The sequence below is a fragment of the Mus musculus genome, chromosome X, assembly GCF_000001635.26.
Source record: "Mus musculus strain C57BL/6J chromosome X, GRCm38.p6 C57BL/6J".
In the NCBI taxonomy this organism is placed as follows: domain Eukaryota; kingdom Metazoa; phylum Chordata; class Mammalia; order Rodentia; family Muridae; genus Mus; species Mus musculus.
This window is the reverse complement of record NC_000086.7, coordinates 112,384,035-112,411,360: the sequence shown is the minus strand read 5'-3', so window position 1 is coordinate 112,411,360 and position 27,326 is coordinate 112,384,035. Positions and strand designations below refer to the sequence as shown.

The following is a 27,326-nucleotide window of genomic DNA, read 5'->3' as shown; positions in this document are numbered from 1 at the left end:
ATCCACAGATTGGGAAAAGATCTTCACTAACCCAAGATCTGATAGAGGGCTAATATCCAAAATATATAGAGGAAAACTCAGAATGTCAAAGAATTTAGACTCAAAAAACAAAACAAAAAGTAACCCAATTGAAAATGGAATAAAGAGTTAAACAGAATTCTCAACAGAGGAATCTTGAATAGCTGAGAGAAGCACTTAAAGAAATGTTCAACATCCTTAATCATCAAGTATATGCAAATCAAAACAACCCTGAAATTCCACCTCACACCAGTCAGAATGGCTAAGATCAAAAACTCAGGTGACAGCAGATGTTGGTGGGGATGTGGAGAAAGAGGAAAACTCCTCCATTGCTGGTGGAATTTCAAACTTGTACAACCACTCTGAAACTCAATCTGGCAGTTGCTTAGAAAATTGGAAATAGTCCTTAAGGGGAATGGCAACCCTTTGGGTCCTACCTGAAGACCCAGAACATATACTCTTGGACATATACCCAAAAGATACCCCACCGTACCTCAAGGACATGTGCTGCGCCATATTCATATCGGCCTTATTTCTAATAGCCAGAAACTGGAAATAACTAAGGTGTCCTTCAACCTAAGAATGGATACCAAAAATGTGGTTCACTTATACAATGTAATACTATTCAGCTATTAAAAACAAGAACATAATGAATTTTGCAGGCAAATGGATGGAACTAGAAAATATCATACTGAGTGAGGTAACCCAGATGCAAAAGGACATGGACTTATCTCATTGATAAGTGGATATTAACCAAAATGTACAGAATACCCATGTCTGTAAGAAGATTAACAAGAAAGAAGGCCCAAATGAGGATGCTTCAATCCCACTTAGAAGGGGAAACAAAATAACCATAGGAGGCAGTTGAAGGGAGGAATGTAGGTGGGAGAGGAGAGGGTTAAAGCAGGGCAGGATTATGTATGGGGTGAGGGAGACAGGAGAGAAGCCCAGAGGGCCAGAAGAATGAATGAAAATATGCAGCTTCTGGGTGTAGGGGGGTACATAAGGACCTCTAGAAATCCCCAGAGACCTGGGATCTGAGAGGTTCCCAGGACTTAGCGTGGGTGACCTTAGCCAAAATGTTCAACATTGGGGAGCTGAAACCCGAAGAGACCACCATCCCCAGTGGAGGGATGGTGTCACCAACCTAGCTTCAAATTTTTTGACCCAGAAAACATGGGCTGGTCTGAGGCCCCTGGCACATATGTAGCAGAGGACTGCCTAGTCTGGCCTCAGTAGGAGAGTATGACCCTAGTCCTGTAGAGACACAAGCTCCAGGGTGGGAGAGGGCAAGTTCCCTCTCAGAAGAGAAGAGGAGGTGGAATGGGGTGAAGAACTGTGGGAACGGGGAGCAGGGACAGGGGAGGCAATATTTGGGATGTAATTAAATAAAATAATTAATTATAAATATTGAGAATTATCAATGAACAGTGGTTTTGATTTCTGTTATTTTGGTGTTATGCTCTGGGTTTTTCCACCTTCTTTTGATTTATTGGTCTTAGATTAATTTATTTCTTATGTTATCTTGGTGATACTTAAATTTTTCAGATTGAAGTTTTTCTTCTAGTGCCTTCTGGATTAGTAGATAGATATTATTTAAATTTGGTTTTATCAATTTTTTTTTCCTTTTCTGTCTATTGTGATTGGTAGTTTTGTTGGGCATAGTATTCTGTGCTGGCATATGTGGTCTCTTAGATTTTGTAAAACATCTGTCCAGGTTCTTGTGGCTTTTAGAGTCTCCATTGAGAAGTTCAGTGTAATTCTCAGCCATCTGCATTTGTATATTACTTGGTCTTTTTCCTTTGAAATTCATATATATATATTGTTCTATACAGATAGTGAGTTGATTACTATGTGCCGTGAGGAATTTGATTTTCTGGGCCAGTCTATTTGGTGTTTTCTTCTTTTTTAATTTTTTTAATTAGGTACTTTCTTCATTCACATCTCCAGTGCTATCCCAAAAGTTCCCCACACCCTCCTCCCCCCACTCCCCCACCTACCCACTCCCACTTCCCGGCCCTGGCGTTCCCCTGGACTGAGGCATATAAAGTCTGCACGACCAATGGGCCTCTCTTTCCACTGATGGCCGACCAGGCCATCCTCTCATACATATGCAGCTAGAGTCAAGAGCTCCGGGGTACTGGTTACTTCATAATGTTGTTGCACCTATAGGGTTGCAGACCCCTTTATCTCCTTGGGTAATTTCTCTAGCTCCTCCATTGGGGGCCCTGTGATCCATCCAATAGCTGACTGTGAGCATCCACTTCTGTGTTTGCTAGGCCCCGGCATAGTCTCACAAGAGACAGCTATATCAGGATCCTTTCATCAAAATCTTGCTAGTGTATGCAATGGTGTCAGCGTTTGGAGGCTGATTACGGGATGGATCCCCGGAGATGGCAGTCTCTAGACGGTCCACCCCTTCGTCTCAGCTCCAAACTTCGTCTCTGCAACTCCCTCCATGGGCGTTCCGCTCCCAATTCTAAGAAGGGGCAAAGCGTCCACACCCTGGACTTCGTTCCTCCTGAGTCTCATGTGTTTTGCAGATTGTATCTTGTATTGTGGGTATTCTAAGTTTCTGGGCTAATATCCACTTATCAGTGAGTACAAATCATGTGAGTTCTTTTGTGATTGGGTTACCTCACTCAGGATGATGCCCTCCAGGTCCATCCATTTGCCTAGGAATTTCATAAACTCATTCTTTTTAATAGCTGAGTAGTACTCCATTGTGTAAATGTACCACATTTTCTGTATCCATTCCTCTGTTGAGGGGCATCTGAGTTCTTTCCAGCTTCTGGCTATTATATGTGTCTTATACCTTGATTAATACTTCCTTTTTTGGGTTAGGAAATTTTTCTTCTATGATTTTGTTAAAAAAATATTTTCTGTGCCTTTGAACTTGGTTTCTTCTACTTCCTAATTTCCTATTTGTAGATTTGGTCTTTTCATAGTGTATTAGATTTTCTGCATGTTTTGTCCCTAGATATTTTTATACTCGCCATTTTCTTTAACATAGGTATATATTTCTTCAATATCTGAGATTGTCTCTTTTGTGTTTTGTACTCTCTTGGTTAGGCTTACCTCAGGTTTTTGTTTGACTTCTTAAATTTTTTTTCATGTACAGTATTATCTTAGTTTGGGTTTTACTTAGTGATTTTATTTATATTTTTATGTCTTGAACTATTTCTTCATTTCATTCTACTGATTGTTTTCATAGACTATGAGAAGACAAAATCTACAAATCCTTTATTAAATGATATATTCATATCCTCTTTAAGGTCATTGAATATATTCATAATTGATAATTTGATGTCCCTATCTTGTGTTCCAGCTAAATCACATTTGTTGGGGTCTACTATAGTGGGGTAACTGGGTTCTGGAGACATATCATCTTGGCTATTAATGTATGGATCTGTCCTCATGTCTAGGCATCTGGAGTTAAGATGATTGAGATGATTCTGGGTGTGGGTATCTTTTATTGTCTTTGTTGTGTGTGTGTTACATTCCTTAGTTTATTTTCCTCTCTCTGAATCTTAGGAAAGTGTGGTGGCTGTGTGTTGTCTGGTGGGGAGTGTTTCTGCAGGTTGGTGGGTGGCAAAGAGTAATAGAGATGAGCTTGGAGAAAAGTCTGAGAGGGCCTAGAAGAAAGAACTAATGGTATTCTGTTCATAGCATGAGTCAGAGTCCCTGGGAAATTAGAGTTGTGGCAGGAGTAGCTGTTTCAAGTTGGTTGCAGTAAGACAAAGAATAATCTGGAAAGATGGATTAAAGGCTAAGGGGATCCTGGGTTTGAACTCAGAGTTAGGATTTCCAGTGGATGGAGTTGAGGTAGGAAGCACCATACAAGGTCATAATGGAGGAAATGAGGCAGAGTGAAAATCCCCAGACCTGAGTCCATGTCTGATGACTCAGGTCTATTATGATCACTGGAGGTCTCATGTACGGAATGTTTCTAGGTATCCTTGGCTAATGAAAAGGAATGGAAATGGAGTAGAACAGGTTAAGAGAGTCCACAGGAATGAGGAAAACTAGGTCCATACCTAGGTTCAGCAATGTTCACAGAGAATGGAGGTAGGGTGAGAAGAGTTCTGCAACAATGCTGGGGTAAGATTGGAGAGCCAGTCATTTGCTTTTCAAAAAGAGCAATGAATCTTTAGTCAAGCAGCCACTGCCCTGCCCCTACCTCACATAGGCAAAGAGAATCTGGCATTGTGACTTCATCATTATGATGCAGTTCTATGTGTTGGGGGAGGGGTAAGGTGGTAACACTCTCAGGATCATTTTGTTCTTCCTCTTCTGCCCTGTTGGCAGGAAAAGACCAGATGGCGGCTGAAATCCAGCCAAGCTTGTAGCTGTGGTATCTGGTGAAGACACCACCAGTGAATTAGAGGCTTTAATTACCGTCTTCAGGTAGTCATCTTTGTTTCCCATTCCCACCATGAGAGAGGACTATCTCCAAGTCTGAGTTAAGACAAACTGGAAACAGCTGACAACTTTTCATCACAGCGCTGTAGTCAAAATATCCTGTTCTATCAAGACTCTTATAAGCCAGTCAGTTGTTTACCAACCCACCTGCCAGTCAGTCAGTCATGGATCAACCAGGCACTTATCAATCAGGTATGACACAACCAAGTGTAAGCCAACCAGCTATGAGTCCACCAGGCCTGAGCCCACACAACATGCAACAACCAGGGACAAGTCAACCATACATGAACCAGCCAAGCATGAACCAACCAGCCATGAACGAACCAGGTGTAACAATACCAGACTCAAGCCAATCAGATATAAATCAAGCAGGCCAGAGCCAACCCAATATGAAACAACCGTGGTCAAGCACGAACCAACCAGGCATCTACAAAACAGACATGAGCCAACTGGGTATGAAACAACCAAGTGCAAGTCAAGCAGGCATGAGCCAAGCAGGCATGTGGCAGCCAGGCCCACCCACTTCCGATATGAAAACAATAAACCCATGGCAATGGGACCCAGAGTATTCAGGCAGGGAACCATCAGACACGTGGCAAATAACCCAAAGTAATCAGGGAACAGGGCAATCAGATACAGTGCAAGAAGACCCAAGCTGTGCAGAACAGAAACAACCAGATACATGGAAACAGGACCCAAGTTTTCCAGGAATGAAAAAAACAGAACCATGGCAATGGGAATCAAGCCCTCCAAGTGTGAGACAAATAGATGCATGGAAGTGGGACCCAGACCACCCAGGCAGCAACCAATTAAATTTATGGCAACCACAACTAAGTGACTCATCTACCAGACAATTCGACTTGAGACAAGCAGGTCCCATTGAACTTGGTAAGAAGGAATCTGATACCTGGCAACTAGTCCCTAGTCAACAAGGCAAGACACCATCAAGCTCAGGGCAACAGGACCCTAGCCAACAAATTGTGAGACATGCAGTCACATGGCAAACAGGTCCTAGCCCACTAGCAAAAACATTGTCAGGTCCATGGCATATAGGCCTCAACCAATCAGGTATGGAACAGTTGAACACATGTCAAACAGGCTTCGGCCAAAGGTACAGCATGTGTCAATCAAGCGGCAGCCAATCAAGCATGAAAGAGTTTCACATGCTGCAATCAGGTAGCAATCAACCAGATATGAACGATGTGGATGTATGGCAATCAGGCACCAGCCAACCAGGCATGCATCAGATGGATCCATGGCAATGGGGTCACAACTACTCAGGCAATACACAATCAGGCCAATGGACACCAGGCCCCAACGCTCTGGTTGTGGGACAATTTGATTCATGGCAACCAGTCCAACCTGGCATGAAATATTCAGAATCAGGGCCATGGAGTCCAAGGCACTTAGATATGAGACAACCAAGCCCCAGCCAATTAGCCACAAGACAATTTGATAAATGGCAACAAAATCCCAGCATGCCTGGTGTTAGACAATTATACACATGGCAGCCAACCTCAAGTTTCTCTGACACAAGACAATTAGAAAAATTTCATCCCTGCCCTATCAATCTAAACATGGAACAATTTTGGGAAGCAGTGTCAAGGCAACCAGGAACCACTCAGTTAGGCACAAACCAATTAGATACAAACCAACCTGATGGCACCCAATCAAGCCAAGGAGGAAAGACACAATCAGATAAATTGGAGCCAAGTCCAAGAAAACCAGAGATGAAAGGTAGTCAACCAGACACTAGCCAATCAGACTCAGATCATCTAGACATAAGCCAACCAGGTCCAAGTCAATTAGAGCCAGGTGAATCAAGCATGAGTGATTTAAATGAAAGTCAACAAAGAATTACACAATCTCCCATGGGAAAAAAAGATTCTTGTTCTTTCTTCATAAGACCTGCTGAGCCTGAAGATTGCCCAGATATCCTGAGATTGATTAAAGTAAGCCTGTATCTCCTTATTACTTGAAAGTTAGGGAAGAGCTGAAAGAACAAAAGGCATGCATAGTCTAAGTTTGAATAGCAACAACAATAATAATTATAATTAATAATAATGGCAGCTCTGTTCATTATGATGCATATATATATAATGTCAAATGCACTAAACTCCTTTAATCATCATTTTCAATGTTGTAGTGTTTATATGCAGAATATAAATTTTTTAAAGAAAATATAAAATGTCTACAAGGGAGATAGCTCAGTTGGCAAAGCTTATCTAGAAGTCTGTTAACACATACATTCCATGAGTCTAAGGAACTGAGTGAACACTTTCTTTTTTTTTTCCATTTTTTATTAGGTATTTAGCTCATTTACATTTCCAATGCTATACCAAAAGTCCCCCATACCCACCCACCCCCACTCCCCTACCCACCCACTCCCCCTTTTTGGCCCTGGCGTTCCCCTGTACTGGGGCATATAAAGTTTGCGTGTCCAATGGGCCTCTCTTTCCAGTGATGGCCGACTAGGCCATCTTTTGATACATATGCAGCTAGAGTCAAGAGCTCCAGGGGCCTTCGATAGCTCAGTTGGTAGAGCGGAGGACTGTAGTTAGTACAATAGAGTGAACACTTTCTTATGCACATGTTTATTTTAATAACTTTCCTAGAAATCATACCAGTGCAGTAAAGGTGACAATGCAATAACTATAGTTACCATGATAAAATTTTGATGCATTGATGGCAGTCATTCGTGTAATACACAGATGTGTATGTAGTGGTTCTCTTTGTGTTTTATGTTCATCTTCCCAACACACTGTTATTTACAAGTTCATAAAAATATTCTTTGAAAGTTAATTTATTAGCTTGCCATCAAAATACCTTAACTAAAAGACTTCACTAAGAGGCGTTGTGTAGCTGTACATCAACATCATTGTAGCAGAGTATAAACCTTTTCCTATACCTGATCTTAAAAATTGTTATGTTTTCACTATTAAAATGTTTTGCAGATACATACCAGACTAAATGGCAGCTGCCTCATGGGAAATGTATGATCTTTCAAAGTTTGTACACATATGTTTACATTATAAATCCATAATATACTAGTATTAAAGTAGGTGAAGCAAAACAGTTAGTTTCTCAAAAATAATTCTGCAGAATAAAATGCTACAACCAGAGTATTTAAATGTAATTTGAAAATTACTAGTGTACTCACTGCAACTTTGCTCTGTTCTGGACTTAAGCAAACAGTTAAGATGTAAATGGCGTGTTAATTCTGTGAGACTATTATAAGTTTACTCCATAATTTCTTAATCACAATACAGTGTGTTTTTACATATGTAAATATGTATATATGTATATATATGTATATATATATATATATATATATATATATATATATAACCATTGTATTACATAAGAGGCCTCTAAATTTTTCTCCTCTCAAGAAATAAACATATATTCTTTCTTGAATTTCTATAGCAAAACAAATATTGTCTCTGTACCATAAAAACCTGTCAATATATACCATAATTTGACATTCTGAATCACAGATCTATGATATTTCAAATGAAATATCATCTAAGTAATTTCAAAAGAAAGCAAATATTACTTAAGCTTACATATTTCAAATAACTAAATCTTAGTCCAAATTTAGACTGTATCAGAATCTTCAATCCTGGGCAAAATTCTGTGGTTTTGGAAAGTTAAATAAAATTTTGTCAAGTTCAGAAATACTAAAGATTGGTTTTAAAATGTAATGTTTGTTTGTTTGTTTGTTTGTTTCAGACAGGGTATCTCTTTGTAGACGTAGTTGTCCTAGAACTCACTATGTAGACAAGGCTGACCTTGAACTCATAGAAATCCACCTGCTGCTGCCTCCCAAGTGCTAAGACTAAAGGTGTATATCCCTACACCTGGTGTTAAAATTTAATTTTTAAAACAAACCTACATTTATATGTTCTGTACATGTGTTTGCTTGAAGTCAACTACTGTATAAAATTAGCAACCAGTTAGAAACTTTTTTATCTAACAAATGAATTTGTAAATATTATGTTAAATTTTTCAAAAATTAGTCTCCTTTCAAGATAATTAATGGCAATCATTAGATTTAAAATGTCAAAATATTCAAAATACTAGTGACAATTATTAACATGGATTTATGGGTAATATACATTGATTAGAACTCAAATACGTATAGTGATGATACATATGATATAGCTACCACATAGTTGAATATGTTGCAAAAGTATAGTTATTCATGAACTGTTGCTTTTCCTGCTGAATTCCAACTGACCAATACTATATGAAGAATACATCTTTATAAACGAGTGCTAACTGATATGAAAATAATATAGTATGGACTGACTAGGATGTTAATAATGAAGACATGCTTATGTGTGGATTTTTTAATGAGCAGTTATTTTGTCTTAGTTATGGCTACTATTGCTGCGATGAAATATCATGACGAAAAGCAACTTGGGGAGGAAAGGGTTTATTTGGTTTACATACCCTAATAGTCCATTGAAGGAAGTCAGGCCAGAAACTCAAATAGGACAGGAACTGAAACCATGCGGAGGCCATGGAAGGGTGCTGATTGCTCCTCCTGGCCTGCTCAGCCTACTTTCTTTTTTTTTTTTTAATATTTTTTATTACATATTTTCCTCAATTACATTTCCAATGCTATCCCAAAAGTCCCCCATACCCTCCCCTCCACTTCCCTACCCACCCATTCCCATTTTTTTGGCCCTGGCGTTCCCCTGTACTGGGGCATATACAGTTTGCGTGTCCAATGGGCCTCTCTTTCCAGTGATGGCCGACTAGGCCATCTTTTGATACATATGCAGCTAGAGTCAAGAGCTCCAGGGTACTGGTTAGTTCATAATGTTGTTCCACTTATAGGGTTGCAGATCCCTTTAGCTCCTTGGGTACTTTCTCTAGCTCCTCCATTGGGAGCCCTGTGATCCATCCAATAGCTGACTGTGAGCATCCACTTCTGTGTTTGCTAGGCCCCAGCATAGTCTCACAAGAGACAGCTACATCTGGGTCCTTTCAACAAAATCTTGCTAGGGTATGCAATGGTGTCAGCGTTTGGATTCTGATTATGGGGTGGATCCCTGGATATGGCAGTCTCTACATGGTCCATCCTTTCGTCTCAGCTCCAAACTTTGTCTCTGTAATTCCTTCCACGGGTGTTTTGTTCCCAATTCTAAGGAGGGGCATAGTGTCCACACTTCAGTCTTCATTCTTCTTGAGTTTCATGTGTTTAGCAAATTGTATCTTATATCTTAGGTATCCTAGGTTTTGGGCTAATATCCACTTATCAGTGAGAACATATTGTGTGAGTTCCTCTGTGAATGTGTTACCTTACTCAGGATGATGCCCTCCAGGTCCATCCATTTGGCTAGGAATTTCATAAATTCATTCTTTTTAATAGCTGAGTAGTACTCCATTGTGTAGATGTACCACATTTTCTGTATCCATTCCTCTGTTGAGGGGCATCTGGGTTCTTTCCAGCTTCTGGCTATTATAAATAAGGCTGTTATGAACATAGTGGAGCATGTGTCCTTCTTACCGGTTGGGACATATTCTGGATATATGCCCAGGAGAGGTATTGCGGGATCCTCCAGTAGTACTATGTCCAATTTTCTGAGGAACCACCAGACTGATTTCCAGAGTGGTTGTACAAGCCTGCAATCCCACCAACAATGGAGGAGTGTTCCTCTTTCTCCACATCCTCGCCAGCATCTGCTGTTACCTGAATTTTTGATCTTAGCCATTCTGACTGGTGTGAGGTGGAATCTCAGGATTGTTTTGATTTGCATTTCCCTGATGATTAAGGATGTTGAACATTTTTTTCAGGTGCTTCTCTGCCATTCGGTATTCCTCAGGTGAGAATTCTTTGTTCAGCTCTGAGCCCCATTTTTTAATGGGGTTATTTGATTTTCTGAAGTCCGCCTTCTTGAGTTCTTTATATATGTTGGATATTAGTCCCCTATCTGATTTAGGATAGGTAAAGATCCTTTCCCAATCTGTTGGTGGTCTTTTTGTCTTATTGACGGTGTCTTTTGCCTTGCAGAAGCTTTGGAGTTTCATTCGGTCCCATTTGTCAATTCTTGATCTTACAGCACATGCCATTGCTGTTCTGTTCAGGAATTTTTCCCCTGTGCCCATATCTTCAAGGCTTTCCCCCACTTTCTCCTCTATAAGTTTCAGTGTCTCTGGTTTTATGTGAAGTTCCTTGATCCACTTAGATTTGACCTTAGTACAAGGAGATAGGTATGGATCGATTCACATTCTTCTACATGATAACAACCAGTTGTGCCAGCACCAATTGTTGAAAATGCTGTCTTTCTTCCACTGGATGGTTTTAGCTCCCTTGTCGAAGATCAAGTGACCATAGGTGTGTGGGTTCATTTCTGGGTCTTCAATTCTCTTCCATTGGTCTACTTGTCTGTCACTATACCAGTGCCATGCAGTTTTTATCACAATTGCTCTGTAGTAAAGCTTTAGGTCAGGCATTGTGATTCCACCAGAGGTTCTTTTATCCTTGAGAAGAGTTTTTGCTATCCTAGGTTTTTTGTTATTCCAGATGAATTTGCAGCTTGCTCTTTCTAATTCGTTGAAGAATTGAGTTGGAATTTTGATGGGGATTGCATTGAATCTGTAGATTGCTTTTGGCAAGATAGCCATTTTTACAATGCTGATCCTGCCAATCCATGAGCATGGGAGCATCTTTCCATCTTCTGAGATCTTCTTTAATTTCTTTCTTCAGAGACTTGAAGTTCTTATCATACAGATCTTTCACTTCCTTAGTTAGAGTCACGCCGAGATATTTTATATTATTTGTGACTATTGAGAAGGGTGTTGTTTCCCTAACCTTCGTTTCTGTGGCTTGTGTTCTTGTACTTGCCTCTTGCCATTTGGTTATCTCTGGTGCTACCTGCACTCATTATCTCTGAGTGGATGGAGCCTGTCCCTCCTATTCTCTTGGCTGTGTCAGAACTCCTCAGAGTCAAGATTGTCTCTATGATCCTGTGATCCTGAGATCCTGGGTGTAAGAGCATCTGGGAGTCCAGCTACCTCTAGGATTCTGAAATCCTGGTGTGACCAAGATCCTGAGATCCTGTGATCCTATGATCCTGGGCATGTTTGAACACTGGGATTTCAGCTTCCTCTGGGTATTGTGGGACTTGGTGTGATGATAGTGCCCAAGGTCTGCTCAGGGCCCCTGCTCATACTGCAAGGCTACAATTTTAAAGCCATTTAAAGTTATACTAGCTAATTCCAAGGAAACACATTTCACAAAAATTTTCTGTAAAGTCATAATAAATAAATGCTGTGACTGCCCAGAAACAATTTTTTATTTTTACTTTGCAGGTTCCTGCTGAATTCAGACCTACTAATCCAGAAAGTTAACATTCATGTGATTGAGATATCAAATCTATAATCTGTCTATCATCTCCATATAATATGCTTATCTATCATCTAGCTACCAACTACTTATCTACCTATATTGTTTTACATTGTTGTTTCAGACTTCAAATTTCTATATAATGGAAATCAAATCTGACTTCTTTTTAGCACAACCTAGCATTCCTGTGTTATATTCAATAAATACTTTAATGACTATATTTATCTAATCATCAGCTGAAACATTTTTTTCTACTTTGACAGGAACTGGCTTCTTATGAAGGCATGGAAGAAAAAGTGTCATTAACAGAACGGGGTAAGATGTTTTGTGGTAATCTTCCTGCAGGTAAAAACAGTGTGGCTACATGCACATAGGACGAATACCTAGACATGCAGAAGCAGCTGTCCTTGTTACAAAAAAAATGTTCCTATTATTAATATGGACATATACAAGACACAAATTCCATTGCCTTTACAGTGTTCCAATATGTTTTTGTTTTTGTTTTTGTTTTTTTGAGACAGGATTTCTCTGTGTAGCCCTGGCTGTCCTGGAACTAACTTTGTAAACCATGCTAGCCTCGAACTCAGAAATCCACCTGCCTCTGCCTCCCAAGTGCTAGGATTAAAGGCATGCGCCACCACACCCAGCCTGTCCAATATTTTTTATTTTTTATCTTTTTAATATGAAACAGTGCATGCCTTTACAGATGCAATAGAATGCAAATGCATTTCAAAACAGAGAAAAAGCGGTTCGGCATGTCTGAAGTGTTCCTTACATGCAATATCTTGGTAAGAGCTTTGAAAAAGTTAGTTTTTTACATTTGGTAGCCAAAAATATTAGTGGAAAACGTCGAGAATTATTATGAATTAGAATTTTACTCAATAATAAGGCTAAAAGATGGTGAAGATAGGGAAGTCTGTCTTGATGGCTTTGGTACTCTGATAATAAATCAGTTAGCCATATAGCTTTGTATTTATTTTACAGCTCTGTTTATGTTTGGTTTGTCTATACATCAGTCCTCTTTTTCATATAGTTTTGACTACTGTAACATTATAGTGAATCTCAAAATTAAGCTATGAGTATCCCCTGACTTTTTTCTTTTAAAGGTGTTTGGGATACTTGGAGTTCTTTGGAATCTGTATGAATTTAAGAAAAAAGGATGGTAGGTGTGCTGGTTTGAATGAGAATGACCCCTAGTTTGTGGCCTACTGAGGAAGAATTAGGAGATGTGGTCCTCTTGGAGGAAGTATGTCACTGGTGGTAGGCTTTGAGGTTTCAAAAACCCATGTCAGGCCCAGTGACACACACACACACACACACACACACACACACACGTCTCTCTGCTCCAATGCCATCCATGCCATGAACCATGCATGCTCCCTACCATGATGATAATGGACTAAACTTCTGAAACTGTAAATAAGCCCCAATTAAATATTTTCTTTTGTAAGAGTTGGTCATTGTGTCTTGTCACACCAATGCAACAATGACTAAGACAGGAGCCAAATAGGCTATTACAGTAGGAAAAGTGTGCTGCAGAGGGTGATTTAGACTATGTAAGCCAAAATTAAGAGGTTTCATGAAGAGGGAAAGAATATTAGGAAGTGGCCTAGAAACTTTTCTTGGTCTATTTTGACAAAGAATATGGGTGCTTTTTGCCTTTGTCCTAAGAATCTGCCTAAGGCTAAATTGAGGAGTTTTGGACTAATGGCCTTGAAGGAGATTTCAAAACAGCCTAATATTGTCTGTGTCACAGGGTTATTGATGAGCACTTTTATGTAGACCTGTGGGGCAGGGAGCTTGGGGGAATAAAGGGAGTGGGAGAAAACCTGCGTCCCGCCAGAGTTCCAGTGCTCTGGGCAGGCGGACACGGAAGGACTGTGTGAAGCCACGGACCCCAGCTCAGCGAGTGGTGGACAAGGGGCAGTCCTAGGTACCAGGTTCTCAGTCTCAGGCATCTCACGCTGAATAATGCAGAAGAGCTGAGAACAAATGGGGGCTCCAGGGGCAGATCGGTTAGCCCCAAGGATGGAGAAGAGGGCAGGGGGAGAAGGGGATACTGGGTGGTTCCCACAAGGGTGAGAGTCCTTGGTCCAGTCAGTGGTGGCTTGAGTGCAGGAAGGCCTTCCTGCAGGAGGTTAGACACACCTCATTAGGGGAAAGCCTTTCCCATCTTTCAAGCACAGTGGGCCTTGATGAGCAGAGACATTCTACGGTTTTAGAGCTTTATTGTAGAAAGGCGGGTGAAAGGAGAGAAGGTAGAAAGAGGGAGAGAGGCCGGCCATGGCCATGTGGAGAGAGGGAGGAAGGGAGAGAGAGAGAAGGAGGGATAGAGAGTAAGAAAGATGAGAGCTTAAAGAGATCAAGGAGGGGCCAAACCAGCCCCTTTTATAGTGGGCTGGGCTATTAAGTAACTGTGGGGGTAGAGTCTAGCCAGAGCTTGGGACATTGTCTGTGTGACTTATAGTCACACACCTCTCCTGCGGAGGCTGTGGGGGCGGTAATTTTGACAGGAGCCAGGGGTCCAGGAGACATGATCAAACACCTTCTGTCCCATGTAGATGGAAATCACCACCCATTGAGTCCCCTGGGGTTCTAGATCTTTGCTCGACTGGAGACCAGACTATCTGTGTGCAGCCCACTGTCCCACATAGACCTGCAATGAAAAAAGTCAAGTGGGGCAAAGAGAAATACAAAATGTGCAGTTTGAAGAGAAAAAGCTCACCAAAAAATATAATGTTGGAGCCATGTATGCTCAGAGATGTGAAATTTAAAGAAAGGTGTGATCTGAAATGGAATAAAGGGAATAGTATCCCCACAAGCTAAGCTTCTAACTTTTGCATAGAAATAAAAGAAAAAACTGAAGTTTAGGCAATAAAAGAATCTATCAATTGCAGAAAACTTGTGCAGATGTAATTGAAAGAGGGGGGCAGGTACCAGTATAGTAAGCAGAAATTAGAAGCTTTGCCCACGTGGTTCTTAATTTAGAGTCAAGACTGGCCGTGGTGGTGCATGCCTTTAATCCCAGCATTTGGGAGGCAGATACATACAGATCTCTGTGAGTTCAAGGCCAGCCTGGTTTACATAGTGAGTTCCAGGCAACCAGGGTTACATAGGAGACTCTGTCTCAAAAAGAAAAAAAAAAACTCACAAAGAATATAGGAAGAAGATTATGGGATCTCCCTCTGTGACTAAGAAAAACTACTGAGAGGGCAGGCATGTGGTGGGGTAGAGGGTCATGGCAAGGGGACCTGTATGGAGGCCTGGAGAGTCTATTGTATGAAGCTATGAAAGTGAAGCCTGAAATTGGCTGAAGACCCCAAGTTGTTGGAAATCCCAGAGTCATAAGATACCTACCAAGGAGAGCTGGAGACAGAATGTAGAACCGCAGTCAACAAAACTGAAAGGAACTAGAAATCTGAACAGTGCTTTGATATCAGTCATCATTGAAATGCAGAATTTGAAGTTTGCCCTGCTACTTTTCAGTCTTGCTTTGGTCCAGCAGGTCCTCAATATTTTCCCTTTTCTCCCTCTTCAAATGCTAGTGTATGTCCTGTGCCATTATATGTTCAAAGTATGTGATCTGCCTTTTTATTTTGATTTTACAGTGGGTCACTGTTAAGAGATTGCTTGGAGTCTCAAGACAGACTTTGTACTTTTAAACAGACTTAACTGAAAGACAATGGGGACTTTTGAAGTTAAACTAAATGCATTTTGAATTATTATATGGCTACAAGACTACAAGGACCAGAGAGTGGAAACTGGTAGTTGGAGTCAGAATGGTCCCCACATGATCATATGCTTGAATGCTTTGCCCCAGTTGGTGGACCTGTTTGAGAAGGATTAGGCCTTGTGGACTTATTGGAGGAAGTGTGTCACTGTGGGATAGTCTTTGAGGTTTTAAAAGCCCATGCCAGGTCCAATCTCTCTCTCTCTCTCTCTCTCTCTCTCTCTCTCTCTCTCTCTCTCTCTCTCTCTCTCTCTTCTCTCTCTCTCTCTCTGCCTGCTTATGGATTAGAATGTAAGCTCTCAGCCCCATACCTGCCTGAATGTTGCCATGCTTCCTGCCATGACAATAATGGACCAATCCTCTAAATCTGTAAATCTGCAATTAAATGCTTTCTTTTATAAGAGTTACCTTTGCCCATGATGTCTCTTCGCAGCAATAGAACAATAACTAAGACTGTACTTTTAATGGACTGCACTGAATATGTAAATAAATTATGTAAATATCAACATCATAACAATGTCAAATCTTACTACTCATAACAGTCCTTGAACTAACTTAAATCTACTGAAATTTATTTTAATGACACTTTATGGTTTTGAATAGATAATATCACCCCTTCATCCAAGGTAATAAGTTCCAAGGACCGTGGATGCCTACCATGTAGATAGTACCAAACATTACAAATGCACTATGTATTTTTCTTAGGTGGACTTATAAAAAAATTTAATGAAAATTAGACATAGAAAAATAATGGTATGTAAAAGAACAAACATAACTGACTAGTAAGTCAATATCACTTACAGCATGGATATATTCTGACTTTTATATAGTAAAAGTCCCATTTTCATTTGTGATCTTAATATTTGTACTTTCTTGTTCTTCTTCAATCTAGCCATCAGTTCTGCTGACTTGTTCAGATAATCAGCTTTGGGGGTCCTTAAGTTTTCTGTATTTATCTCATCATATTTATATCTGCTAAACTTTATTGTCTTCCATAGGAGACATTAGGGCTAACTTTGTTTTATAACCCTTTAAGGCATATATTAACTTCTTTTCTGACATATTTTCTTTCTACTATATAGGAATTTGCAACTATTAATTTCTGTGAGCACTACTATCACTGCATTCAATAAGTTTTTGTTTGTGATGTTTTCATTTTCAACTATTTCTAATTATTTTAGCATGTCTTTTTATGATTTATATCTTCTTCCTACAGGCATATTATACCACATCAATAGTTTCAACATAATTGCATCTTGACTATTTTTAAATTAACTGCAGCAATATTTATTTGTGTATATTCATTAACTGTCATGCTAGGAACAGAACCTAGGATCTCTTGCATATCAGGAAAGTGCTCCATAATTGAGTCACATTCCATGCCCTTTAATTTCTTTCTTCACTCATTGTTTGTTGAAATGTAAGCATTAATTTTCACATATTTCTGAATGTGTATATTTTTACCTATTAATTTCCAGTTTCATGACTTTGTGACTGGAAAACATACTGTGCATTATTTTAGTATTTTAATTTTTATAAAGACTTGATCTAAAGACTTATATATGTTCTATCCTAGACACTTGGGAAAAAGTTTGTCTTCATGCACATTGTCTTGTACATTTGCATAGTGGTTTGAATGTGAATGGTCTCCATAGGCATGTTTAAATATTTGGTCCCCAGTTGGTAGAACTCTTTGGGAAGGATTGGGAGGTATGGCCCCCCTTGGCATAACTGTGCCACAAGGGGCAAGCTTTGAGGTTTGAGCTTTCAAAAGACTCATGCCATTCCCAGGATGTTGTCTCTGTCTCCTGCTTATGTTGATATGAGTGCTCAGCTGTCCCTGCCACCATTCCTTTTGTTTTGTCATTGACTCCAACCCTCTGAAACTTTAAGCTAAATTTAAATGCTTTCCTTTATAAGCTGTTTAGTAATGGTGTTTTTAATAAAGCAATAGAAAAGTAACTAGACACAAGTCCAGTTGGTCTCTAATATCCAGTTATCCATGACATTGATTTCTATCTTGTTGCTTTATACATTACTAAAAGTAGAATATAAAGTCTTATACTATTATAATACTATGTATTTCTCCCTTCAGTTATATTAATGCTTATCTCTTGGATATCAGAATTGTAAATTTTGTTTTATATATATGTTTATAGATCTCTCTCTCTCTCTCTCTCTCTATATATATATATATATATATATATATATATATATGTATGTATATATATACACATACACATACACACACACACACACATATATATATATATATATGCTCTATCTTCTTAGTAACTAGATATTTTTATAATCACACGTCATTTTCTTCTCCAGTAATCTGTGATCTTATAATAATATAGCTACCCTGATTGATTTACCTACGTACCATCTTTTCCCATAATTTCTTGCAGAAAATACATTGTTGAACCTTTCTCTGTCTCTGTCTCTCTCTCTCTCTCTCGTGTACTGGGGGTCAGGAATATGGCTTTGTGAGTAAAGATCTGATAACTTGAGGTTGATCCCTAAGACCTAGCATGGTAGAAGGAAATAACTTAGTCTTAGAGGTTGTCCTCTGCCTACCACCACCCCTAATACACAGAGAGGGGGGGGGTTGGTAAAAATGTAAAAAAGTATCCATTATGATCATCATTTTATTTGAACTGAATAATCTTTATATTTAATTACTCAAGAGTCACTTTCTGACTTGTTTTTATCAACTTATTCATTTACACTTCAAATGATATTCGCCTTCCCGGCTACCCTTACACAACCCCCCATCTCATCCTCTCTCTTCCCTTTCAGCTTTCTCTCTATGAGGGTGCTCCTCTGCCCACTCAACTACTCCTGCCTCACCCCTTCAGCGTCTTCTACCACTGGGGCATCAAGCCTCCACAGGACCAAGGGCCTCCCCTCTCATTGATGTTAGATAAGGCAGCTCTCTGCTACATTTGTATCTGGAGCCATAGAGTATCCCTATATGTATACTCTTTGGTTAGTGGTCTAGTCTCTGGGAGCTCTGGATAGTTCAGTTAGTTGATGTTGTTCTTACTATGGGGGTTGCAATCCCCTTCAGCTCCTTCAGTCCTTCACCTAGCTCTTCCATTTGGGGTCCGTGGGCTCAGTCCAACTGTTGGCTGTATCTGCATCTGTATTGGTCAGGTGCTGGTAGAAACTCTCAGTGAACAGCCACACCAGGCTCCTGTCAGCAAGTTCTTCTTGGCATCCGCAATAGTGTCTGGGTTTGGTGTCTGCAGATGGGATGGATCCCTAAGTAGGACAATCTCTGGATGGCCTTTCCTTCAGTTTCTGTTCCATGTTTTGTTCCTGTCTTTCCTTTGGACAGGAACATTTCTGGGTTAACAATTTTGAGATGGGTGGATGGCCCATTCTCTCAACTTCTGATGGAATCACCATCACTAACTGCAAGCTGTACTATAGAGCAATTGTGATAAAAAAAAAATGTATGGTATTGGTACAGAGACAGTCAGGTAAATCAATGGAATAGAATCGAAGACCCAGAAATGAACCCACACACATATGGTCACTTGATCTTTGACAAAGAAGCTAAAACCATCCAGTGGGAAAGAGACACCACTGCTCACATTTTGTACAGCCTTCTTTCTCCTTTATTTCCTCCACTAGTGCCTCCTTTTGCACTTTAATTATTTTATTTAAGCACTTAGTGCTTATTATCATTACACTCATGTGTATTGCAAAAGAAACACAAAGTGTGCATAGAGTGAGTACGTGTGTTATTAAGCTGGAGCCCCTGCTCATCATCTAAGCAAGCTTGGAAGCCCTGTCTGCCCTCTTTCCCCCTACTCCACCCACACAGAGAAAACTCTGAATTAATTTGGCATTACTCTTTGTCTCTGTTTCCAGGAACCCACAAAGAATGCCCACCCAGGGGCTCAGATTTTGACCATGTATGGATGCAATTCCAGCTCTTTTTTTTTTCTCTTTTTATTAGGTATTTTCTTCATTTACATTTCCAATGCTATCCCAAAAGTCCCCAATACTCTCCCACCCCACTCCCCTACCCACCCACTCCCACTTCTTGGCCCTGGTGTTCCTCTGTACTGAGGCACACAAAGTTTGCACAACCAATGGGCCTCTCTTTCCACTGATGGCCGACTAGGCCATCTTCTGATACATATGCAGCTAGAGACACAAGCTCTGGGGGGTACTGGTTAGATCATATTGTTGTTTCACCTATAGGGTTGCAGACCCCTTTAGCTACTTGGGTACTTTCTCTAGCTCCTCCATTGGGGGCCCTGTGATCCATCCAGTGGACTGTGAGTATCCACTTCTGTGTTTGCTAGGCCCCAGCATAGTCTCACAAGAGACAGCTATATCAGGGTCCTTTCAGCAAAATCTTGCTAGTGTATGCAATGGTGTCAGCGTTTGGAGGCTGATTATGGGATGGATCCCCAGATATGGCAGCCTCTAGATGGTCCGTCCTTTCGTTTCAGCTCCAAACTTTGTCTCTGTAACTCCTTCCATGGGTGTTTTGTTCCCAATTCTAAGAAGGGGCATGTCATCATCACTCCTTGCCCAAGCTCTATAAAACCTCCTTGCTTTAAAGTCCCATTGTATGGTTTCACTTACCTCCACCTATGAGATGAGTAAACCTACCCCAGAGCTGCTTCCTAATAAACCTGCCTTTGTCTACTTTTAATCTGGTCTAGTCTGGCCTATATCTGTGTCACTGAGCAAGAGGAAATGTCTATGATGTGTATTCCCATAGAAACACAAATTAGGGGTAGAGTGTATGTGCATGTGTATATATTCCCATAGAAACACAAAGTGGGGGTGGGGATGAGAGAGAGAAGGAGGGAGGGAGAGAGGGAGGAAGGTGTTGTGGTAAATCTCCCCCCAAATATGCCCCAGCAATGAAAACACAACTCAATTAACATGAATACATGCTGTGTGCCAAGACTGGGCAGATCTACCACTACACTACCATCTTCCATATCAATGAGACCCCTTAGAACTTGCGGTTTCTCCAGGCCATGTGCTTCTGCTCTGCTTTTCTTCTTCCTCCTCCTCCTTTGTGTCCTCTCCCTCTTCCATTTTCTCCTTCTTCTCTCCCCACCTTCCACTCCACCTTCTCTTTTATCTGCCCAATCATCAGCTCTCCTTTATTTTACAAATTAAGGTGGGAAGCAGGTTTACAGGAAATCATCTGAGTGCTGACTCATTCCTTGTTCAAAGCCACTCACAGGAGAATGGAATTGACATCAAATATAATTAGCCCCAGGGCTATCCACAACAGGGCGGGAAGAAGAGAGAGAGAGAGACAGAGACAGAGACAGAGACAGACAGAGAGACAGAGAGAGAGCGAGATCCCATACAAGTGCAAGCAGGGCTTGATCCCTTTAATTTCCTAGATGTCACTTCAGTTGCTGGAGGTTGGAATAGCAATCTGAATGGAAGTCTTGTTAGAACATAAAACCTAGTAACTTTAGGGACAAGATAATTATTGATCACCCAGGCTTCAACAAACTACTCCACAAATGCAAGCTGTCATTCTTACAAAAAACCTGTAGAAAACTCAAAGGGAGGTAGGCATGTATGTGACATCACACTTATGCGTACATTTAGCCAAAAGTAACCGCAGATACAGCCAGAATCTCCTAAAAGTTGTAAATGTTAAAATACTCACATCAGACCGTTGCTACTAGCATAGCCGCTGTGCACGTGGGAAGAAGTGATCCTGCTCCTTCCTATTTTGCCATCTTTGCTCACTTATAAACTTTGACATATTGTATGTGAATTGATATTTCAGATTTATTCAGGGATGGTTTTGGGGACAATCCACTTTTCTACTGCCTGGTTGCTGAAGCACCCAGTGAACAGACAGAATCAGGTAAAGTAAATCTTTTGTCTCTAATTAAGTCTGTAACACATTTTCTGTATCTGAAAACAGTTAACAGTTAACAAATACACATCGTGTAAATAGTATTAAGCAGAGGACTACAATGTACAAACCTAGAGTACTTTTAAATAACACTACTATGTCACTCTGACAATAAAAGTATAAAAATTATGAGAACATGGATCAAAATATACAGTTTCTTTTAAAGGTTTTACTATAAGAAAAGTGAACTTTCTGTATTATATATTTATGTGCTGATGCTGTCAATTAGTGCCTTAGTTGTTAAAGCAGCAAACAAACAAACCCTTTTGTATTCTATTTGGAAACATATGCCTTCTTATGACAGAAAGCACCAGCCTCTATCGCCACTCTCTTCTCTCTTCCCAGGAGTCAAAACCATTGGATTTGCCATGTACTACTTCACATATGACCCACGGATTGGCAAACTGCTTCACCTAGAGGATTTTTATATCACTGAAGACTATCAAGGTAAAACTATAATCATAATATTACTTGCAAACATGTAAAATTTTCTAAGTTACATTCTAATAGAAGGGCTACAAATAAGCCTTTTACTAGAGTTATGAGGTTTAACTTATTTAGATAACTCATTTCCATTTCTTGAGCCTGATCAGGATCCTAGTGCAGTGATGATTCAACCATAAGTTAGAAAATATTTCAACAGTATTCATCAACACACTCAAGCAAGCTATGCAGTTCCAACTAATATTTTTAGATAAATTTATTTATTTTATGTATATGAGTACAGTTGTTGTCATCACACACACCAGATGGCATCAGACCCCATTACAGATGGTTGTGAGCCACCATGTGGGTTGCTGGGAATTGAACTCAGGACCTCTGAAAGAGCATTCAGTGCTCTTAACCGCTGAGTTATTTCTCCAACCCAACTAATATTTTTATCTGTAAAATAATTTTATATTTTAGGTCTGTTTTTAGTAGACATAGATAAGAAATATGCAATGTTGTAAGAAACCAGTGAAGGCCAGCATGGTAACACACATGTTTAGTTCCAGTACTTGAGATGCAGAGGCAGGTGGATCTCAATGAGTTCACATTCCAAGCCATCCAATAAAAGATGGGAAGAAAAAGAAAGAATACAGTTGTGGGGAGCGGGTGTGGCGGCAGTCCCAAAGGCGCCAGGGACTGCAGCTAAGTCATATGACTTGCACCTGACTTCCTCATATAAGACACAAACATCTTGAGTGCTGCACAGGTGTACCAGGATACAGGTGAATCCAATTTGATGGAGATATGCCCCTGCTGCCCTGATTAGCTGAGGCTGCGTGCCTGATGAGGCGGCATGGCCTGCTGTGCATGGATGAGAGTATAAAAGGAGTGAGAGGCCCAGGGTTCGGGGGAGATATAAACAAGGGAGATATAAAAACAAGGGAGATATAAAAACAAGGGAGATATAAACAAGGGAGATATAAAAACAAGGGAGATATAAACAAGGGAGATATAAACAAGGGAAATATAGAGAAAGAAGAAACAGGACTGAATAAACGTGTGCAGAAGGATCCTGTAGCAGCGTCGTTCTTCCTGGCCGGTCGTGAGAACGCGTTTAAGAGTTGGTGCTGAGACCCGGGACGGGACGAGAAGACCCGGGACGAGAAATCCCGGGACGAGAAAACCTGGGACAAGAAACGTCTTCAGGCATGAGCGAAGACCCCCTGCTACAGGGAGGATTCAGAACTGCATAACGGGGAAGAAGGGGTTAATAAAGTGTTCCCGTGAAACAGACTGTTGAGAAGGATCCGGCGTGGATTCAGAACTCTTCAGCTGGGGAATGGTACTGATGAAGAGAAAGAAGAAAGATGAAGACTGAATAAACTGTTGTTAGAAGGACTGGTGGTCGCATCGTTCTTGCTGGTCGAGAGCAGGCGCGACAATTGGTGGCCCGTACGTACGGGGAACCGACTCCCCCACCGAGTTCAGAACTTTCAGCAGTCAGTGGTTGCCGGCAGGGTAAGTTCACGGTGAGTGAAACTTGCGACCCCAGGAGTTTGGGAAGGACCTCGGATAAAATAGAGGTGAGCATAAAGTTGCCAGGAAGTAGGCACAAAGTAACCCAGGAGTTTGGGAAGGACCTCGGATAAAATAGAGGCAAGTATAAAGTTGCCAGGAAGCAGGCACAAGGTAAAGATAGGTTCCTGGCTTTGGGACAAGATAAGGTTCATGGGTTTCAGGACAGATTAAGGAACTATGATAACCTCAGTGTAGTGATCAATAGATCCTCGCTGTGTAGTTATGCTTTTTTCTCCCATTGACCCTTTGTGGGTAGGTCTGATAGTTTTGGTCTTGTTTGTTCTGATATATGGACTCTGTTACTGTTTGAATCGAGAGGCAGTCAAGACAGGTCAGAAAATCCTTACAGAGCAACAAGAAAATATGTCGGAAGAGGAGAAGGGCTTAAAAAGAAAAAGGAAAAAGAAAGGAGACACAGTGTTATCAGGTGGACAGAAAGGACAAAATAAAAGAGCTGAGGCAGAGGAGGAAGGCGAATTAGCTTCTGCTCCCCCTCCCTATGCCTCCTCGGCAGCCATCTATGGGCAGACCTTCTGTCCGGAGGTCTGGAAAGAGGATAGATTCTCCTTGCTGGGATGTCCTATTTTCACTGATCAAGCTGAATTTGCATGGGATAGAAATATGCTGCTTGATCAAGGTAGATTTGCACAACAACAGACAGGATATCCAGTGCAGGTGTTTGAGCAGGTGAATCAGATTCCTATAAGGGCGTGGAAATCATTGCCTAACAGAGGGGAAGTTAGTGAAAACTTGACTCTCATATTGACTCCCCAGATGGACACACAGGTGATTGAGGTTATGGTCTCATCACCACGAGGTATTGTGTCCATCTCCCCTGGGGATCGACCAGATCAGGTGTTGACGTGGGCGAGAGGGTCTGTTTGTGTGTTTCCACAGGACCAGATGGAACCTCTTTGGGTGCTGGAGAGATTGGTGAGACGCTACAAGAATGACGCTCCTGATCCAGTTGCCCCTGTGGATGTGGTAGATGATCCCACAAGCACAAACGATGGAGCCGAGATGGGAGATCCTTTCGGTGTTCCAGAAGCCGATACCAGCTCGACATGACATTCAAATTTTTCCACGCTTTTTGATCCCTGAATTCCCCTTAAAGAGATAGCCCCTCTGGCTATCTATCCCTTGCTTCAGGGAAGATGAGTAGGGATGAGAGCCCTGGGATGTATGCTTGTTATAGTGTGTGTGTGTTTTGTGTTTGGCACATGTGTTAGGTGCAGAGTGTGCGGCCCGCACTTTCGCCATGGTAGCGTAGGCTTTTGCTGCAGTGGAGGCGGGACAATCTCCTCAGATTCGGTTTGCCGCTCTAAAAGAAATTATGCTGCGTTATGCCGTGGGGTGCGAGGCTAAGCACTGCACAGAGGATAGCTTGCTGTTGGCATCCTGTGGAAGGCATGTCTGATTGCATGAAGGTTCAGTGTCCTAGTTCCCTTCCCCCAGGAAAAACGACACGGGAGCTGGCCAAGACCTCTCTGGGTGATGAGCCTAAGGGATGGTTTTGTGTAGGTCCCCTATGCTTGCACACTGGGGATCAGACCTCTACCTTCACCCATGAGGCTTGCTTGCAGCAATTAAGATCTGGCCATAGATTAATCAACATCCTGGCCTTTTGATGCACCTGCCACAAGCAAAACACAATCTCCCCAGGTGTGGCTTGGCATATTAGAGAGGTAGTCAGTGATAAGACTCCCTGGGCATGTCACCAACCTAAGACAGGGATCAAACCAATGCTGTTTGTCACCCAAGGACGGGTAAGGGGCATGGCTGCGGGGGGCTATCTACAGACATTCTCTCTGCCAAAAAAGAAAAAAGGGGGAATTGTGGGGAGCGGGTGTGGCGGCAGTCCCAAAGGCGCCAGGGACTGCAGCTAAGTCATATGACTTGCACCTGACTTCCTCATATAAGACACAAACATCTTGAGTGCTGCACAGGTGTACCAGGATACAGGTGAATCCAATTTGATGGAGATATGCCCCTGCTGCCCTGATTAGCTGAGGCTGCGTGCCTGATGAGGCGGCATGGCCTGCTGTGCGTGGATGAGAGTATAAAAGGAGTGAGAGGCCCAGGGTTCGGGGGAGATATAAACAAGGGAGATATAAAAACAAGGGAGATATAAACAAGGGAGATATAAACAAGGGAAATATAGAGAAAGAAGAAACAGGACTGAATAAACGTGTGCAGAAGGATCCTGTAGCAGCGTCGTTCTTCCTGGCCAGTTGAGCGCGCGCAACATACAGTGACACTTTTATTCAGGATGACTTTTTACCATAAAACAAATCTCTTTTATATTAGCATTGTTCCCAGGCTCCAGTTAGATAAAAGACAATGTAAAGCATTCATGAGTGAGTTTCAACACATGCTATTTAGAATATATGACAACCATAAACAGAGTTTGATCTTATATTGCTTTAAAATCAAAATAAATAGTTAAGTGAAAATTCTCAACTTACAAACTTTCTTTGACATATCTATTTTATAGGTATAGGTATTGGGGCTGACATGCTGAAGAAGCTAAGTCAGGTATGTGTTATAGTTAGTATTGATAGTCTATATATTATCCTTTTCTTCAAGATTTTTTAATGAGACAGATTAGGTAATTAATCTTATTAATTAAATATACCAAGACTGGTTCTGTTGGTAAAGTGCTTGCCTTGCAAACACCAGGAGTTAAATTTAATCCCCAGACGCCACAAAAAGCCAGGAGTGGTGGCACACACTTTTATGGCAGCAATGTCAGCTGAGAGGTACAGACTATTACCTCTTGTGGTCATTGGCTGCTACCCTAATCTATGTGGCGGAATTTCAGGCCAGTGTAAGACTTTTTCTCAAACAAAAAGTGGATAGCACCTGAGGTATAACATTCAAAGTTGCCCTCTGACCACCACTACAGGCAGACATATGGCCAAATCCACATCAATGTGTGTATTCACATATATAAAACATTTTTGTAACATGGACTTCCAATATTTAGTAAAGTGGATTTTCAAGCTGAAAGCTCAGATTCTATGTTATAGTTAATTAAATTTTATTCCTATATAATAAAGCACACTATGTATGTATGCTTTTATCATCAAGGATAAGGTGATTTTACTCATAAAATAAACCCACAGTGTGACTTGCAATTAAAGATTCCTTTTTGTCCCAAAATACCTATTCCAAAATTGTTATACATATATAGTATTTATATAATAGACCTTCAGTAAAATGTGAATGATTATACTGTCAAAATAAGGGCAATGTCTACTTGTTTGTTTTAAAACAGATAGCCATCAACACCGAATGCTGTGGCATGCAGTTTCTTGTCATCATTTGGAATCAGGATTCTGTTGAGTACTATACTCGCCTAGGGGCTTTAGACCTCTCCTGTGAGGAAGGCTGGCATCTGTTCAGATTTAACTTGGATGATCTCCTGGAGCTTGCAGAGGAAGAATGAAAACAAAAACAAACAACAAAAAAAAACCCAAAAACAAAAACAAAAACAACAAAAAAACAGTAACAACTTATCCCAAAATAGGCCTCAATGTTTGAATGTCACCTGAGAAACATCACTTTGACATCAAATGTTACAAAATAAAGCAAGTGAACGCAATATTCTTGTAGATATTTTAATTTCAAGCAGAGTTTTCAAGATACCATCAATGCAATGCAAACTAAATACGAATGGCTAGTAAAACTTCTAACAATCTACATGATTATATCCTTCAAAACCCACTTACACTGGGCTTGGAGTTTTTAGTAAATGTATGTCATCAAATGTATAATGGTGATATTTTCACATTTTCATATAGCTGAAATTAAGATAAGCACAATGCTCAAATGTCATTTTCTTAAGGATTTATATTTTACATATGATGAAG

General features: G+C 40.7%; 1 protein-coding gene across 1 annotated transcript; it reads left to right on the top strand.

The window, feature by feature from the left end:
• Nucleotides 1-4,581: 4,581 nt before the first annotated feature.
• Nucleotides 4,582-27,056, top strand: Satl1 (spermidine/spermine N1-acetyl transferase-like 1). Its single transcript, NM_028655.1, has 6 exons — nucleotides 4,582-6,392; nucleotides 12,061-12,112; nucleotides 21,316-21,396; nucleotides 21,793-21,894; nucleotides 25,949-25,989; nucleotides 26,732-27,056. Exons 1-6 carry the CDS (start codon nucleotides 4,605-4,607, stop codon nucleotides 26,900-26,902), a joined length of 2,235 nt encoding a protein of 744 aa, NP_082931.1. The 5' UTR covers nucleotides 4,582-4,604; the 3' UTR covers nucleotides 26,903-27,056.
• Nucleotides 27,057-27,326: the final 270 nt, after the last annotated feature.